Genomic DNA, 15,818 nt, shown 5'->3' on the forward strand with positions numbered 1-15,818 from the left:
CTCCAGAGCAGACAGGAGATTTCCGCGTTCCAAACCTCGCTTTCATAGCGTCACCGTTCGTTTTAAATAAAGTTGTTCCAAAGCGGAAATGGCCTGATAGTGACAGTCTGACGGCATTTCCTAGTGACAAGCTGAGTAGTTTGCAGATGTGAATCTCTGAAGGCTGGTCTCTGGTTCCCTGCGCAGAGGTGAGCTGCATGGCGGCAGGCGTTAGGTGCTGCCTTTCATCTCCGTTCAGGAATACACCGGCTTACCTTACGGAATTCTGTTTATTTAATGGGGTATTTGCAGTTGTAGCAGAGCTGAGTTTGTCACTTTGGGCATTCGGCATTAAAAGTCCATAGAAAACGAAATTATATACTCAGGTTGTCTAAGATCCTTTTTTTTTTTATGGCTCCCCCGCCATAAAACCACACATAGTCGCGTACTCCCCGGTCCGTGCTGTCCTCCCTGTGAGGTCACGTTAGCGGGCTGCGTGTTTACAGGGCGTCACAGGCTGCAGCCATCGACCATTTACTAAAACATTCTTATAAACGATGTCTAGCGTAAAAACGTAATTGGTATAAATGTCATTTTCTGCTGACGCTCCCTTTACTGTATGGCTACAATGATGCATAATTAACAGGGGAAGTACTATAGAGGACATGAACCATAGCAGCTATGATCACTATAATAAAGCATTGCAATGCCTTATTGCTTGTAATAGCGATCATTGGCAATGGCAAGCCGGGACACCAGTATCTGGCGTCTTGTTGCATCGTGGGGGCCCGATGACATCACAGAGGGAGCACGCTCCCTCTGTGGACCATTTACATGCTGCGATCTACATGGGGGTTAAAAGCAGAGATCGATGTTCTCATTGATCTCGGCTGTTGCAGCGGGAGGCTGGCTACCGGTAACAGTCGGCTCCCGCTACAGAATGGCGCAGGCTTATCTTCTGATCCCGCGCCATGCATGTCGTAAGTTTACCTCCTGGTGTGTTAAGTACCACTCTGCCATGATGTAACCTTGTGTCATATAGCATTAAGGGGTTAATAAAATAAAAATAAGCCATTGTACAGTACCCTTTTTTTTTTTTTCTTTTCCCTTCTCCTTCCACCTTTCTTTGCATGGAATAGGCATAATCAACTACGTGTACAGTATGCCAACATATACTGGCTTGGCATATGCCAAAAGGGCAGTTAATATTTTTGCATCCTGTGTCAGTGGGGCCTTATGGTTAGGGCTTATTCACAGGAGCATATATTGGCGGCTGTTTTCACGTCCGACCGATATACGCTACCATCTGACCTGTCTTCCTCCGCCTCTCTCCTCCCCTCCGCCTCTCTGCCTCTATCCTCCCCTCCAGCTGTTTGCAATGGGATGACAGGGGGCTGAGCTAAGCTCCGCCCCGCCCATTGCTGGCTGCGGACAAGGGCAGGGGGTGGGAGTTTAGCTCCACCCCCGGCCCACCCCCTCCAACTGCAAACAGCCAGAGTGGAGGAGAGAGGCAGAGAGCTGGTGAGGGGAGGACAGCTCAGATGGTAGCGTATATCAGTCGGCCGTGAAAACTGGCCAATATACGCTCCTGTGAATAAGCCCTTAAGCTGATGCTTCAGACGGTTTTCAGCATAATGTGAGCACACCCTGACTACTGTTGTAACCAAACCCTGCATATTGCCTTGCGTTATATGACATATCTGCCTTTCTATCCGGTGTTTACAGCTCCTAGGACCATGTCTGGCAGCTTCTATTTTGTGATCGTGGGACATCATGACAATCCGGTGTTTGAGATGGAATTTCTGCCTCCAGGAAAAACTGAATCCAAGGTAACATAGCATGGGATTTATAGTGACCCTCCGGTCCTGGAGAAACAAATATGGCCGTACCGCTTCTCTGACATCCTGATGCACGTTGTACATTAGCACTCTAAGATCCTGCATGCTGATGTGACTGGTCAAGCAGAGCAGGTGGAGTGTCTTAGACTGATGTGCATCAGGTAGTCAAAGAAGCTGGTGCGGCCATCTTTGTTTCTCCAGACCTGGAGGGCCGCTTTAACATATTGTAGACAGGTAGGTACCTTACATTAAAGTGACCCTCCAGTCCTGGAGAAACAAAGATGGCCACACCAGCTTCTCTGACTACCGGATGCACCCTGTTTATTAGTTTGCATCATTAGCCTAAGACACTACACCAGCTGATTGACCAGAGCTGCCCATGTGAGTTAGAGGAGCATGTAGTGTCTTAGGACTCGCTCACATATGTGGTCCATGTGTATACACAGTATACATGTAGCATGTGTATGATAAAGTCCCACTGCCTATATTGGTTTGTTTTTTTTCATGCGCAAAAAAAAGCATATATGAGTGGCCCAATAGAAACCAATTGTCTTTTAGCACCAAGTATGACATGCGCCCGTATGAATGAACCCTTAGACTACCAGTGCATGTTGTGCACAGTAGGCATCAGTTAATTGGAGAAGCAGGTTGGCCATCTTTGTTTCTCCAGCCCTGGAGGGTCGCTTTAAGGGCTTATTCAGACGACCGTATATTGGCTGCGTATTCACGCCGGCCGATATATGGCGTCCCTCTCTGCAGGGGGAGGAGTCTGGAAGAGCCGGGAGCAGTGCTCAGAGCTCCCGCCCCTCTCTGCCTCCTCTCCACCCCCCTGCACTATTTGCAGTGAGGGGAGGTGGGGTGTGGGCAGAGATAATTTCTGCCACTTATCCCTGCCCCAACCCGCATCCTTTCATTGCAAATAGTGCAGGGGGGTGGAGAGAAGGCAGAGAGGGGGCGGGAGCTCAGAGCACTGCTCCCGACTCTTCCAGTCTCCTCCCCTGTAGAGAGGGACGCCGTATATCGGCCGGCGTGAATACCCGGCCGATATATGGTCGTCTGAATAAGCCCTAAGGCTGGGTTCAGGTGGGGGATTTCCCAGTGTAAGTGATCCAGTTCCAAAATGGACAGAAGTCGCACAGTAAAAGGACCCTTTTATTTTAATGGGTTAGTTCACACAAACAACTTTTCTCTCAGTCTGATAGTCTGAGTTTGAGGAATCGCTGCACGCCCTATTTTTGTTCATAATCGGCCAATATTTTCTATGTGAGCATAAAAAGACAGATTGTAATTGCATGCCACGCGTCTTGCACGTGAGTGTGATGTGTTTTTAACGCATGTTGCTATGAGGGCCACGCAAAAAAAAAACGGAAGTGCAGAGCAGTAGAAAAAAAAATGCATGTAAAATATACGTACAATGGATGCAAATCACGCATGCCATTTGCACGGAAAGCGGTCAGCTTTTCACTCGCCAAAATCCCACTGGCTTGTGTGTACGCAGTCTGAACGCCTCATTCCTAGTCCTCTGATGGCATACTATTAACCCTTTCCAATTCACTGTCTGACCTCTGAAGACATTATTTAAGGCTGTACAGCTCCGATGTTGGAAGACATCCGTCGGGGTTCTCTTACTGTATATTGCCAGCCTCTCTGCTGTCGGAGCCTATCCAACATGTCACCTCATGCAGTACTGGCTTTAGCCAGCAGATAGCGCCGTTGTGTAACGGCAGAAAAAGAGTAAGCCTCCTAGGGAAACCAGGATACAAATTGGATTGGAAAGCGTTAAGGTGACTTTTGATGCTATCATTACCTCACCTTTCCAATCAATAATGCAATAGTTTCCACTGTTAGGGCATGCTGGGACTTGTAGTTTCCAAATAGCCATATGTTGGAAAGCACTGTGATAAGCTTTGGTGTTAGTGGATACAAGTGCAGTAATCCTAGACGGTCTCGTGCTTTCTTGGTCGCTAGGCTATAAAGGTAAAGATTGATATCACCATCTAATGGTCCGTTAACTCTTCATATGTCTGACTATATTGTTCCTTTTCCAAGGATGATCATCGCCATCTAAACCAGTTCATAGCGCACGCAGCGCTGGACCTCGTGGATGAGAACATGTGGCTGTCCAACAACATGTACCTCAAGACTGTTGATAAGTTCAATGAATGGTTTGTTTCTGCGTTTGTAACCGCTGGACATATCCTTTATGTGCCGACGTATTAGTATAGAAATACAAATCTGTATAGGGGAAAGAGTACAACACATGACTTTGGTTAAATAGATTTGACCAGTACATGTGTGCTCATACATACATATGTGTGCAAGTTTTCTTGTTAATACATGCTTGTCCTGTTTTGTCTGCCCTAACGCACATGAATGTCATAGAAGGGGTCTTCTCCTTGGTCTTCCACTACGTAGAGCGGCTTGATGAATACCTGATCGCCACTTTTCTCAATGGTAACAACTGTGGGGGTCATCACAGCAATGCCACCCATAACAAGCCCCTCATTAAAGGGATTTTGTCATGTAAAAAAAAAAATCAATACTTGCCTATTCCTTCATAGGCAGACTCCTTGCCACATCTCCTCTCTGATCTTCTACAGTCCTCCGGGCCATCTCGCCTCCAGCCGTCTGGATCCTCTTCTTGTTATGCTGCATCCATTCTCTGCATTCTTCTTCCGGTAGGTAATTATAGGTTACGTCACTAGTGATGTAACGTTCACTGCTGAGGAAGGAATGCCGATCTATTGCTGAGACAGCACATGTGCACTGTCTCACCGCAAGAGTTCATATACTATTGCAGAGAGACAGCGCACATGTGTGGTCTTAGCACTCCCTGCTGGGCTATGAACGCTACGTCACTATTGATTGGGTACACTGCCCTGCAGGAAGGAGAATGCCAGCAATGAACGCTTCATTACCGGAAGACGAAGAATTGGCCGGCTGGAGATGAGGTGACTCGGTGGGTGGGGGGCTGCAGGAGACCGGAGGAGATCTGGTAAGAAGACAGATGGGGAGGAATAGGTGAGTATACTTTTTTTTTTTTTTAATTTGACAGAACCCTTTAAAAGGAACCTTAGCCAATTGCGAAGGTGTTACAAAGTAAACAAATCCTTTTAATACAAAACTGTAGATTAGAATTCTGAGCACTAAATATGTGCTATTGAAGTGTGTGGTAGCGGTGGTCACGCCTGCACACCGTGGTACATACACTTTGGTTTATAGCTTTTCAGTATTCTCACCAACCATACCATATTACTCACACCACCTTCCTCCTGGTATAATTAATGATATGTTATCCTTCCATGGTTGGCAGTTACAGCCTGCTGCAGTGTCATGTCCTACATAGTAATGTCACTGCTGCTCTTTCACTTATTGCTAATCACATTTATTTGCCACATTTACAAATTATAAGCTGTTTACAAAAAAAAAACAAATCAGAACAACTTAAATGACTCAACAAAACTACTATAACAGGTGGTTTCTCCAGACTCCACAACAAATGCCACTTTTTAGGACGACTGCAGTTCAACTCCCTGAATAGAATCCCTCATAAGAGGACAGATTAGTAAATGAGGTGTTGTCTCAACTCTCACACGGAAAGCTGCGTTTTTGTAACGCAGACAAGCAAGCTGCTGATATCGCTTTCCCCCTTCTGGTGGCATAGTAACCTGTATAAAAAAGCGCAGTATTGCACGTGCAATTACATATTTACTGGTTTTTTTTTGTTACGCACCCCATTCATTACAATGGGCAATTTAGTGTATGAAATACACACTAAAACGCCAAACATACGACATGCTGCATGTGATTTTTGCGCTTGTATAATACGCGGCACAAAAACACCAGTGTGAGAGCCCCTATTGAAATAAATGGAGGTTTAGTGCTGCGTATCTCGTGCGCAATACGCAGCAAAAAAAAACCCGCTTCTGGGGGAGTGGCCTTATACAGCAAATATGAGCATCTGTAGGATTTCTGATTTGAACAAGTCAACTATGTATCTGCCTGTATAAACGACTGCCCGAGCGAATAAGTGAACTCTGACATTGTTCGCTCGTTCAAGCAATAGATTGTTTGGTGTAAAAGGACCCTAAGGCCACTCTCACACAGATGCTGGAAAAAAAACGCTGCGTTCTTTTAACACCACACTAAGGCCTCGTGTCCACGGGCAAAAGAAGAATTAAAATCCGCAGCGGAATTTAACTCTTCTCCCGCCTGCGGATCCGCACCCCATAGGGATGCATTGACCACCCGCGGGTAGATAAATACCCACCGATAGTCAATAAAAGGGAATTAAAAAAAAAAAAAAAATGGAGCATGAAAAAAAAAACGTGCCATGCTCCATTTCCGTGCGGGTCTCCCGTGGGGACGGCTCCCGCAGGCTTCTATTGAAGCCTATGGAAGCCGTCCGGATTCGTGGGAGACCTAAAATAAGAATAACTTACCCGCAGCGGACCGGGCACCTCTTCTCTTCCTCGCGGCCGGATCTTCTTGCTTCAGCTTGGCGGATGTGCTGAGTACATCCGCCGGCCGAAGAAAGAAGATCTGGCCGTGAAGAAGAGAAGAGGTGCCCGTTCCGCTGCGGGTAAGTTAATTCTTATTTTCAGCGCTCATGTCCGCGGGGCAGGAGGGACCCGCTACGGATTCTCCATGGAGAATCCGTAGCGGGCCTCATTTTCCCCGTGGACATGAGGCCTTAGGCTGGGTTCACACGGGGCGGATTAGGTGCGGAAATTCCGTCCAGAATTTTGCTGCGGCTAATCCGAGATTAGCCAGCCATGTGGATGAGATTTCTCAGAAATCTTGTCCACACGGGACAGCGACTCCGTAACGGCAAAGCCAGCGATGCGACGCGGATTTGCCAGCCGCAGCATGTCCATTTTTTTAAAATTCCACTGCGGCTGCGCTCTCCTCTATGGGAGCGCCGTCTGCAACGAAAAAGCAAGTGGCCAGGCCACTTCAAAACCTGCAAGTAAGTGCTGCGGGTTTTGAAGCAGCACTTTCCCGGTGGAAATCTTGCGTTTTTCGCTGCGGCCAAACCGCAAGATTTCCACCTGGATTCCGGCGTGTGAGAACCCAGCCTTACTGTGTTTTCAGCTGTGTTGAGATCCGTTTTGACCGCCTTTCAGCACAATTATAAATGCAGCCAAGCAAGCGGACTATGCCGGAACTGAAAAAAGGGGGTAACCACATTCTACCACTTTTTTCAACAGCGCTGAAAACGCACCCCATTTATTTAAATGGGCAAAGCATCTCTTTTTAAAACACAGAAAGAAATGAAAAAACAGCGCATCAAGAACATTGCGTTTTAACGCTTGTTTGAGAAGCTCCATTGAAATCAATGGTAGTGATTGCCAGCGTTTAGCGCTACTGAAAATGAAGCGTTAAATGCAGAAAAAAACCCCACCTGTGTGAGAGCGGCCTTAGGGCTCAATCGTACGGATGTATTGTCACCGTGTATTACGCACATGTATTTCTTCTGCGTAAAACGTAGTGAATGGAGGCAATGAAAGTGAATGGACTTTCACTCTTCCATGCACAGCGGCATGTCGAATCGCAGCGTGCTCTATTTATCATACGCATGTGAAACCCTGTCCATATGTGCGCATTGTTAAGAAGCAATGAATAAAGAAGAAAAAAAATACACTGCGCCTGCCCATGACGTCAGATTCCCGGGCATGCGCAGTGCCAATCGCAGCCCGCATGCGATCTCTGTTGGCTCAGTGTTGCTCTGGGGCTTTGTTGTTCCGCTGGCGCTGTAAACCTGCAGCATGTGGAGGGCAAGTATAAGGAAATCCTAGGAGAAACCGTCATGCCTTCTGTGAGGAGGCTGAAGCTCAGACGTCATTGAGCCTGAGATAGAGAGATGCGTTTAGCTTGGAGCTATTTAAATTGTTTGTGTTTTTGTAAATACACCTAAGGCCCAATGCCCACGGCTCTATTTACACTGCAGGATCCGGTACGAGCGTTCGCCTCTGGATCCCACAGTGTAAATACTCCCCATAGGTCATGCAAGGAAAGCTGTTTTCCATGCCCACAAGTGGAAATCAACTGCCATTATTTTTTTTATTTTTTTCTCCCACTCACAGGGGAAATTCGCAACATGTCCTATTCTAGTGCGAGCCTCACACGGACTGCTTCCATTGCAGTCAATGGAAGCCGTTTGTCCTGTTGCGAGTCGCTGTGGATCCGTGTCATCGCCGGCGCAAATTTCTGCATTGCGCATGTGTGGCGGCATGCCAGCTGGTACATCCGCAAAGCAGAGAGAACACTATGAGAGAGGTATGCAGGGGTCAATGCTGGGGCACAGGGTCTAATTCTGCTGTGAGATTTCGCAGTCGGCATCTGACCTGGCCGTGGGCATGAGGCCTATAGCCTACATGAGAAAAGTTATAAAAATGCATACATTTTACATATCTGTTTTATGTTTTTAAAGTCTGTGTTTTGATCCTTTTTTTTTTTTTAATCCGAAAAGTGTGTGTAGAATCCGAATACGCTGTAGAAAAAAAAAGCAATACTTGCCTCCCGTGGTGCTGCTGCAGGCTGTCGCTCTGTCCTCCACGTCTACAGAACATTGCTTTCTGGATGTGGGGCTTGAATGCAATGATGTCATTGAGTGGCTATGATTGGTTAACCCAGCACCGGCTTTCATTGGCTGACGCCGCCCTGAGTTATCCAATCAGAGCATTCGCTTTCTGGAGGCGGAGCATTCAAGCCCCGCATCCAGAAAGCAATGCTCTATCAGCGTGCAGGAGGGAGCGACAGCATGCAGCAGCGCCGCGGGAGGTGAGTATTGATTTTTTTTTTTCTACAGCATATTCCCAGCGTATGAGATGACCCCTGGGTTATGATTTTCCTAGGTTAAAAAGTCGTCTTATACGCCGAAAAATACAGTAACCTATTACAGCCTGTGGATCCGTGAAACAATACATTTTCACAAGTGTTTTTTTTGTTTGTTTTTTTTGGACTAAAAACGTGTGCGTTTCATGGACGAATATCTGCCAGCGTGAACAGGCCCTAATTTGCAAAGGGGATTATATAATTAATTTTGATTGCAACTAACTTTTCTTTTCCTGGGCAGTAGGGTCGTTAATGTCCATATAACATGTCTTTCTGTTACTTCAGGATTTTCCTTAGCATTATTTTTATACATATGAGATTTATTATGCTACATGATGTACGGCAAGAAGATGGAATAAAAAATTTCTTTAATGAAGCATATGACTTGTATATTAAGGTATGACCGCTACATATTGTTTGTACGTTACTGTGTTTGGAGTCTTTAACAACGTTTTTATGTATTTATAGGGGTTCTCCAGACACTTAGGGTGGCTTCACATGAGCGTGTTTTTGTGCGTACATAGGCGCCCATGTACGTGCAAAAACACGCGTGTACGAAGGTCCATGCATTGCCTTCAATGGAGTCGCGGCTGCTGCTGATAGTTCCATTGAAGACAATGGTCTGCCGGCACCCTGTAATTGTTTTTAATGGAAGGGCTTTAAAGGGGTTGTCCCGCGCCAAAACGTTTTTGGTTTTTTTTTCAACAGCCCCCCCCGTTCGGTGCGAGACAAACCCGATGCAGGGACCTAAAAAAAAAATCCGCACAGCGCTTACCTGAATCCCCACGCTCCGGTGACTTCTTACTTACCGGTTGAAGATGGCCGCCGGGATCTTCTCCCTCGGTGGACCGCAGCTCTTCTGTGCGGTCCATTGCCGATTCCAGCCTCCTGATTGGCTGGAATCGGCACGTGACGGGGCGGAGCTACACGGAGCCGGCATCCAGCACGAGCGGCCCCATTGAGAAAAGAAGAAGACCCGGACTGCGCAAGCGCGGCTAATTTGGCCATTAGACGCTGAAAATTAGGCGGCTCCATGGAAACGAGGACGCTAGCAAAGGAGCAGGTAAGTGAATAACTTCTTATAACTTCTGTATGGCTCATAATTAATGCACAATGTACATTACAAAGTGCATTAATATGGCCATACAGAAGTGTATAGACCCACTTGCTGCCGCGGGACAACCCCTTTAAGTATAAGCCCTTCCCTGAAAAACAAGGCAAAATGGTGTAAAAAAAAAAACAACAAAAAACCCCATACTCACCGTCCTTCAACTGCCGGGGCTCAGCCGTGTCCTCTCTGCGCTGTCCACGGCTCTGTAATGTAGTTCTTTCAGCAGGCGAGGATTTAAAATCTTCGCCTGCTGACAGAGCTGCTTGTGATTGGCTGAGCACCTCAGCCAATCACAGGCAGCTCTCAACTGTCATTCATTCAGCGAGAGCTGCCTGTGATTGGGTGAGGTGCTCAGCCAATCACAAGCAGCTCTTTTAGCAGGCGGGGATTTTTAAATCCCCGCCTGCTGAAAGAACTGCATTGCTGAGGACGCGTCTGAGCCCTGGCAGCTGAAGGAAGGTGAGTATGTGGTGATCATTACTTTTTATGCTATTTTGCCTCCTTTTTCAGGGAAGGGCTTATACTTAAAGCTCTTCCCTGAAAAACAATTACGGGGTGCCGGCAGACCATTGTCTTCAGCCGCTGCTCCATTGAAGATAGTGCTTGCATTTCCTATTGTGCACGCATGTCTTATCTTTACAGGCACGCAGCTGTAAAACACGGACATGTGAACACACCAAAGGGAATGCATGTGTTGTAATAGATGCATGTTTTTGTGTGCACGTATGCACGCACAAACACACGCTCGTCTGAAGCCACCCTTACATTGTTTTTTTTTTTGTTTTTTTTTTTGTTATTTTAAAGCATAAAAAAAAAAAACAATAGCAATACCTATCTGACTGACTTCCTTTAGCACCGCTCTTATTCTGATGCTTCCAAGGATCCCCCAGTAGTCTCTACTTGATGATAACCCAGACATGTGACTGCTGCAGGTAGTTGTTGACCACAGCGGTGGCCTGCTACATCCACTGCCCAGCACAGGGGTCATTTGTCTGTGTCAAGGAGAGCCAGCACAGCCAGTGATTGGCTGCCCAGCAGGAGGCTCCAGGAAGCATCAGAGCAGAGTGGTGGGGGGTCGCGAAGGTGAGTATTACTACCTTGACATTCTAAACCACTTCAAATGTCTTAAGTGGTCTGACAGCCTCAACTTCTATTGTCGTTTTTTCTTTCAGTTTGCCATGAATCCATTTTATGAAGCGAATACTCCAGTAAGATCTACGGCTTTTGATCGCAAAATACAGTTCCTTGGCAAGAAGCATCTGCTAAGCTGAATAAAAGCGCATATTGTGAAATAGAAGTGCGTGATCCTACGGACGTCCCAATCTGTGGTGGGAGTTACTGGTGAACGGACCTAGTAGTAATCTTGTAAAGGACGTGGATTGGGTGGGCGGATGAGAGGGGTGTTTTATATAGGATCCCTGTAAGTCATTATGCTGTGTGTATGTATATAACTATATACACACACCAGTGACTGCTTTCTTGTGACATTCCTAAGCTGTATCCCTACTGTAATGCTTTTCCATAAGATCTCCCAGATCCGTCTTGTGACGTTCATTCAGAATTATTTATTTGTATTCTCTCTCTAGTAATTGATTGTGAACGGACAGCAAAGATGGCAGCACCGTCAGAAATAGTCTATTCTGGGTCATGAATATTAAACGCGTATAGTATGTGTGTCAGTTAATATATACTTTTGTTCTGCAGTCACTGTTTGTTTTGTGTGGTTATTAAGAGCAACTAGATTATCCATACATTAATGGACATGAGTGCAGAGGTCACCTCGGTGGCTCTCAAAAAAAAAAAAAAAGCCCCAATATAATGCTCTGCATTGCCTGGATTTATAATACATCAGGCCAATCAAGAAGATACTGTGACAGGTAAAGCAAGGGTTTGTGCTCAGCATGCCTTCAATTCCACATTAATGTGCTTTTTTTTTTTCTTCTTCTTTGTAGCTTGTAGTTGGGGTTTTTGTATAACTCCACTCATTAAATGCAGTAATGTGTGTGTGCGTGAGTGGAATTGTGCCCAAAAATACAGAATAAGGGTGGATTCAGACGACCGTATATCAGCTGGGTTTTCACGCCCAGCCGATATACGGCGTCTCTCTCTGCAGGGGGCGGAGGCTGGAAGAGCCGGGAGCAGTGCTCTGAGCTCCCGCCCCCTGCACTATTTTCAATGAGAAGTGGGATGGGGGTAGAGCTAATTCTCGGAACTTAGCCCCACCCCCGTTCTGCCTCCTCTCCTTGTAAATAGTGGAGAGGGGGCGGGAGCTCAGAGCACTGCTCCTGGCTCTTCCAGCCTCCTCCCCCTGCAGAGAGATGCTGTATATCGGCTGGGCGTGAAAACCCGGCCGATATGCAGTCGTGTGAATGCACCCTAAGGGTGGCTTCACACAGGCGAGCATGATATCTGGCTAATATTGCCCTCGTTATCCATGTGAAAGCCCCAGTGATGCGAGGCATTTTCACATGAAAACAGCCTTGCATCACTGCAGGGGTAAAGGGAATTCCCCACCGAGTTTGTCACAGCCACGGCAGAGTTTACCCATCGCTTTCAATTGGGTGACTGCTCCCATTGAAAACTATGTCAATGGAAAAATAAAAAAAGTTATTGTGGTCAGAAGATGGTGACAGAAAATAATTTTATTTTTTTTCAAAGATTTAATCTTTTTAAAAGATTTTTTTTTTGCTGTACTAAGTTTGGTAGCGTAGTAATCATATTGACCTATTGAATAAAGTAATCAGGTCATTTTCCTTGGTGTCTATGCTGTAGAAACAAGAGGGACTGGAAGATGGCAGAATTTTATATATTTTTTTCATTTCACTCCACTTTGAATTTTTAAAAAGTGTTTGCAAAAAACAAGCTCCCAGAAGGTGATGGAGAAATGCAAAAAAAGTCTCTCTTCAGATCTTGGTAGAGAGGAATACTTAAAGACATTTAGTTCTTCACTGAAGGAAGTCTCCAGTAACACCCTCTACTCACCTGAATTAGATGGGTAAACTATGTTCTCTTTGACTAGAATGGTACAATGGCCACCCTCGTGATCTGGTCTTACCTGATTTTCATTACTACCCTAGGTTTCAAGGAAACAAAAGCAAAAATAGAGGCCAGCCTGAACCTCCCAGAAATGAACAGGGCACATGCTGGCAAGGGATGGTATTCCCGATAAAGAAAAAGTGTTGTTTCCACCTTGGTGTTGAATCTATAGCACTGTTCACACAGCCTGGTGATTATCTTGAAAAATCCCTGGGTTCCAAGGCCATTCATTCAGGGCTGCTATGCCTTTACTCGGTTGGTCAAAAATCATGTTCAAAGAACCTCAAATATACACAGCAAACAATGCTGTCCATGCAACGATGCTTACTACTTCCTGCCTATGTGCATAGCCCTACATTTATCAGTGTTACACCAGTTGCCACTTTTCTGCCCAAGCCTCTAGTTTATTCGGATCCATTTGCAACTGTATATTGTCCTCTTATGTTAATTACTTTGAGGCATCCTATTGGTAACTGTCACCATCACTGAGCTAGTTCCTTACACCCATTTTCTCCCAAACACTTTTAGAACCCCCCCCCCCCCCCCCCTCCCTTCTGGCATTATTGCTGAGATGGTTTGTTCTAGGGTCGTCATCATCAGGCTGGCATGTGAAAGGTCTGCTATTTCTCAAAGTTGGACCTCTTGCATTCTGCAGCTATTTGTTCTTTGGATTTGAATTATCTACAACAATGAAAAGAACTAGTAGGACTAAGTGCTATCAGCTCTTTCAAGACGATTATCCAGGAGACCCAAATAGGTGTTCACCTGTTGTTGAATGCCAAGTCTCCCTTTCAAGATTTAAGCGATAAGGCCGTACAGCTTGAGTTAAGGCCCTTCTACATGCAACGATTATCGCTCAAAATTCAAACGGACAAAAATGTGTGATATTATTACATGTAAACGCGGGCCTCGTGCACTTTGTTTGAACGATGGATTTTACTTCACATAAAATCCATCCTCCAGCTGCTGAAAGACTGAGCAAATACAACCCATTTGAATGCATTTCACTCCTCTTTTAAAAGACTGCAGGATGTCCTCCCCCGGCCATGTTTACACTAGCCAGGAAAACTATGGAATGTGCAGGCAGCTTTTTGCACAGCTGGGCATGGAGGCCCTTTTACATGCAAATGAAGATGATAAAGTGTTAATGGCCATTAACACTTCATGCAAATACATCACTAAATGTTTATCATTTAAAACATTATCTTTGTATGTAAAAGCTTTTAGACAGGGCTGTGAATCTAGTCAATAGCCTTATTGTATCTACAGATGGATCAGCCAAAAAAAAAATCTACTGCTGATCCTAAGGAAGAGATTTGTTCCCTCGCCTCCCGCTGGCTTATTCTTTTGCTGCCTGTGAGGTTACGTACGTTCACAGTCTCCTTCCTGCCCTCCAATGTACGTTATGTCACGGCTCACAGGCCAGCAATGAGAATGCAAGTAATGCCCGCTTCATAATAGGCTGGCTGGTGTGTGGTGAGGGGACTCTGGGGCACTGCAGAAGCTCAGCAAAGAGAAGATGTGCCAAAAAGACTGATAGGGAAGAAACAGTTGTGTAGTTTTTTTTTTTTTTACAAAACTCCATTAAAGGGGTTGTCCCGCGCCGAAACGGGTTTTTGGTTTTTTTCAACCCCCCCCCCCCCCCCCGTTCAGCGCGAGACAACCCCGATGCAGGGGTTAAAAAAGAACACCGGAGAGTGCTTACCTGAATCCCCGCGCTCCGGTGACTTCTTACTTACCTGCTGAAGATGGCCGCCGGGATCTTCACCCTCGGTGGACCGCAGGGCTTCTGTGCAGTCCATTGCCGATTCCAGCCTCCTGATTGGCTGGAATCGGCCCGTGACGGGGCGGAGCTACACGGAGCCGGCATCCTGCACGAGCGGCCCCATTGAGAAAAGAAGAAGACCCGGACTGCGCAAGCGCGGCTAATTTGGCCATTAGACGGCGAAAATTAGTCGGCTCCATGGAAACGAGGACGCTAGCAACGGAACAGGTAAGTGAAAAACTTTTTATAACTTCTGTATGGCTCATAATTAATGCACAATGTACATTACAAAGTGCATTAATATGGCCATACAGAAGTGTATAGACCCACTTGCTGCCGCGGGACAACCCCTTTAAGGTATTCATCCACTTTACAATGAGGGATGTTAGGAAGAGACCCCATATCTTCAAAGGGAAGAGAATGCTGCCTGGCCATTTTTAATCACAGGAATATCAATTTTAGGAGATCTATCCCAGCAAGCGGAACCTTCTTCACTGAAAGGGATATTTCCTCTTATTTATCCTCAGAATGAAAACTTGCTGTCTGGATTTTTCCATTTAGTTTTAAGTTTTTCACATTCTTATTACTAGGGACTAGAGATGAGCGAACCTACTCGGCCACGCCCCTTTTTCGTCCGAGCGCCGCGATTTTCGAGTACTTCCGTACTCGGGTGAAAAGATTCGGGGGGCGCTGTGTGTGAGGGGGGTTGCAGCGGGGAGTGGGGGGAGAGGGAGAGAGAGAGGGCTCCCCCCTGTTCCCCGCTGCACCACGCCTCCCCCCGCCACCCCGAATCTTTTCACCCGAGTACGGAAGTACTCGAAAATCACGGTGCTCGATCGAGTAATTACTCGAAACGAGTACGTTCGCTCATCTCCACTAGGGACCTAAATCTTCGAACAGAGAATCTTCAACATATCTTGGAGCTTTTGTATCTTTAATGTCTATTGTAGCTCAAACTACATAACAGCCAGGGTACGAGCCTGCTAGGTGGCTATTAGACCCAGATGGAGGAAGGAGGGCACTTCAAAAGGAGTCCCACAAACAGTTATGAGCTCCAACCTGTGGAACAGGGGACTAGAACCCAGTAAGCTTCCAAAGGAGACTTATGACCTTCAGGCACCCCACAGGAATTTATAGAATGTGGAGCCTTGCAGCCAGAGGCATATCCCTGTAATCCATAACAGCATCCCAGGACCTATCCGGCTTAACAGGAAACCTGAGCAGAGGTAGGGTAAGGTGTGTCCCACTATCT

General features: G+C 46.2%; 1 protein-coding gene across 1 annotated transcript; it reads left to right on the plus strand.

The window, feature by feature from the left end:
• Positions 1 to 64: 64 nt before the first annotated feature.
• On the plus strand, positions 65 to 11,468 carry TRAPPC2 (trafficking protein particle complex subunit 2). The gene is made up of 5 exons (XM_066578486.1): positions 65 to 188; positions 1,705 to 1,808; positions 3,867 to 4,009; positions 8,964 to 9,051; positions 10,938 to 11,468. Exons 2-5 carry the CDS (start codon positions 1,716 to 1,718, stop codon positions 11,034 to 11,036), a joined length of 423 nt encoding a protein of 140 aa, XP_066434583.1. The 5' UTR covers positions 65 to 188; positions 1,705 to 1,715; the 3' UTR covers positions 11,037 to 11,468.
• Positions 11,469 to 15,818: the final 4,350 nt, after the last annotated feature.

The sequence above is a fragment of the Eleutherodactylus coqui genome, chromosome 1 (assembly GCF_035609145.1).
Source record: "Eleutherodactylus coqui strain aEleCoq1 chromosome 1, aEleCoq1.hap1, whole genome shotgun sequence".
Taxonomy (NCBI): Eukaryota; Metazoa; Chordata; class Amphibia; order Anura; family Eleutherodactylidae; genus Eleutherodactylus; species Eleutherodactylus coqui.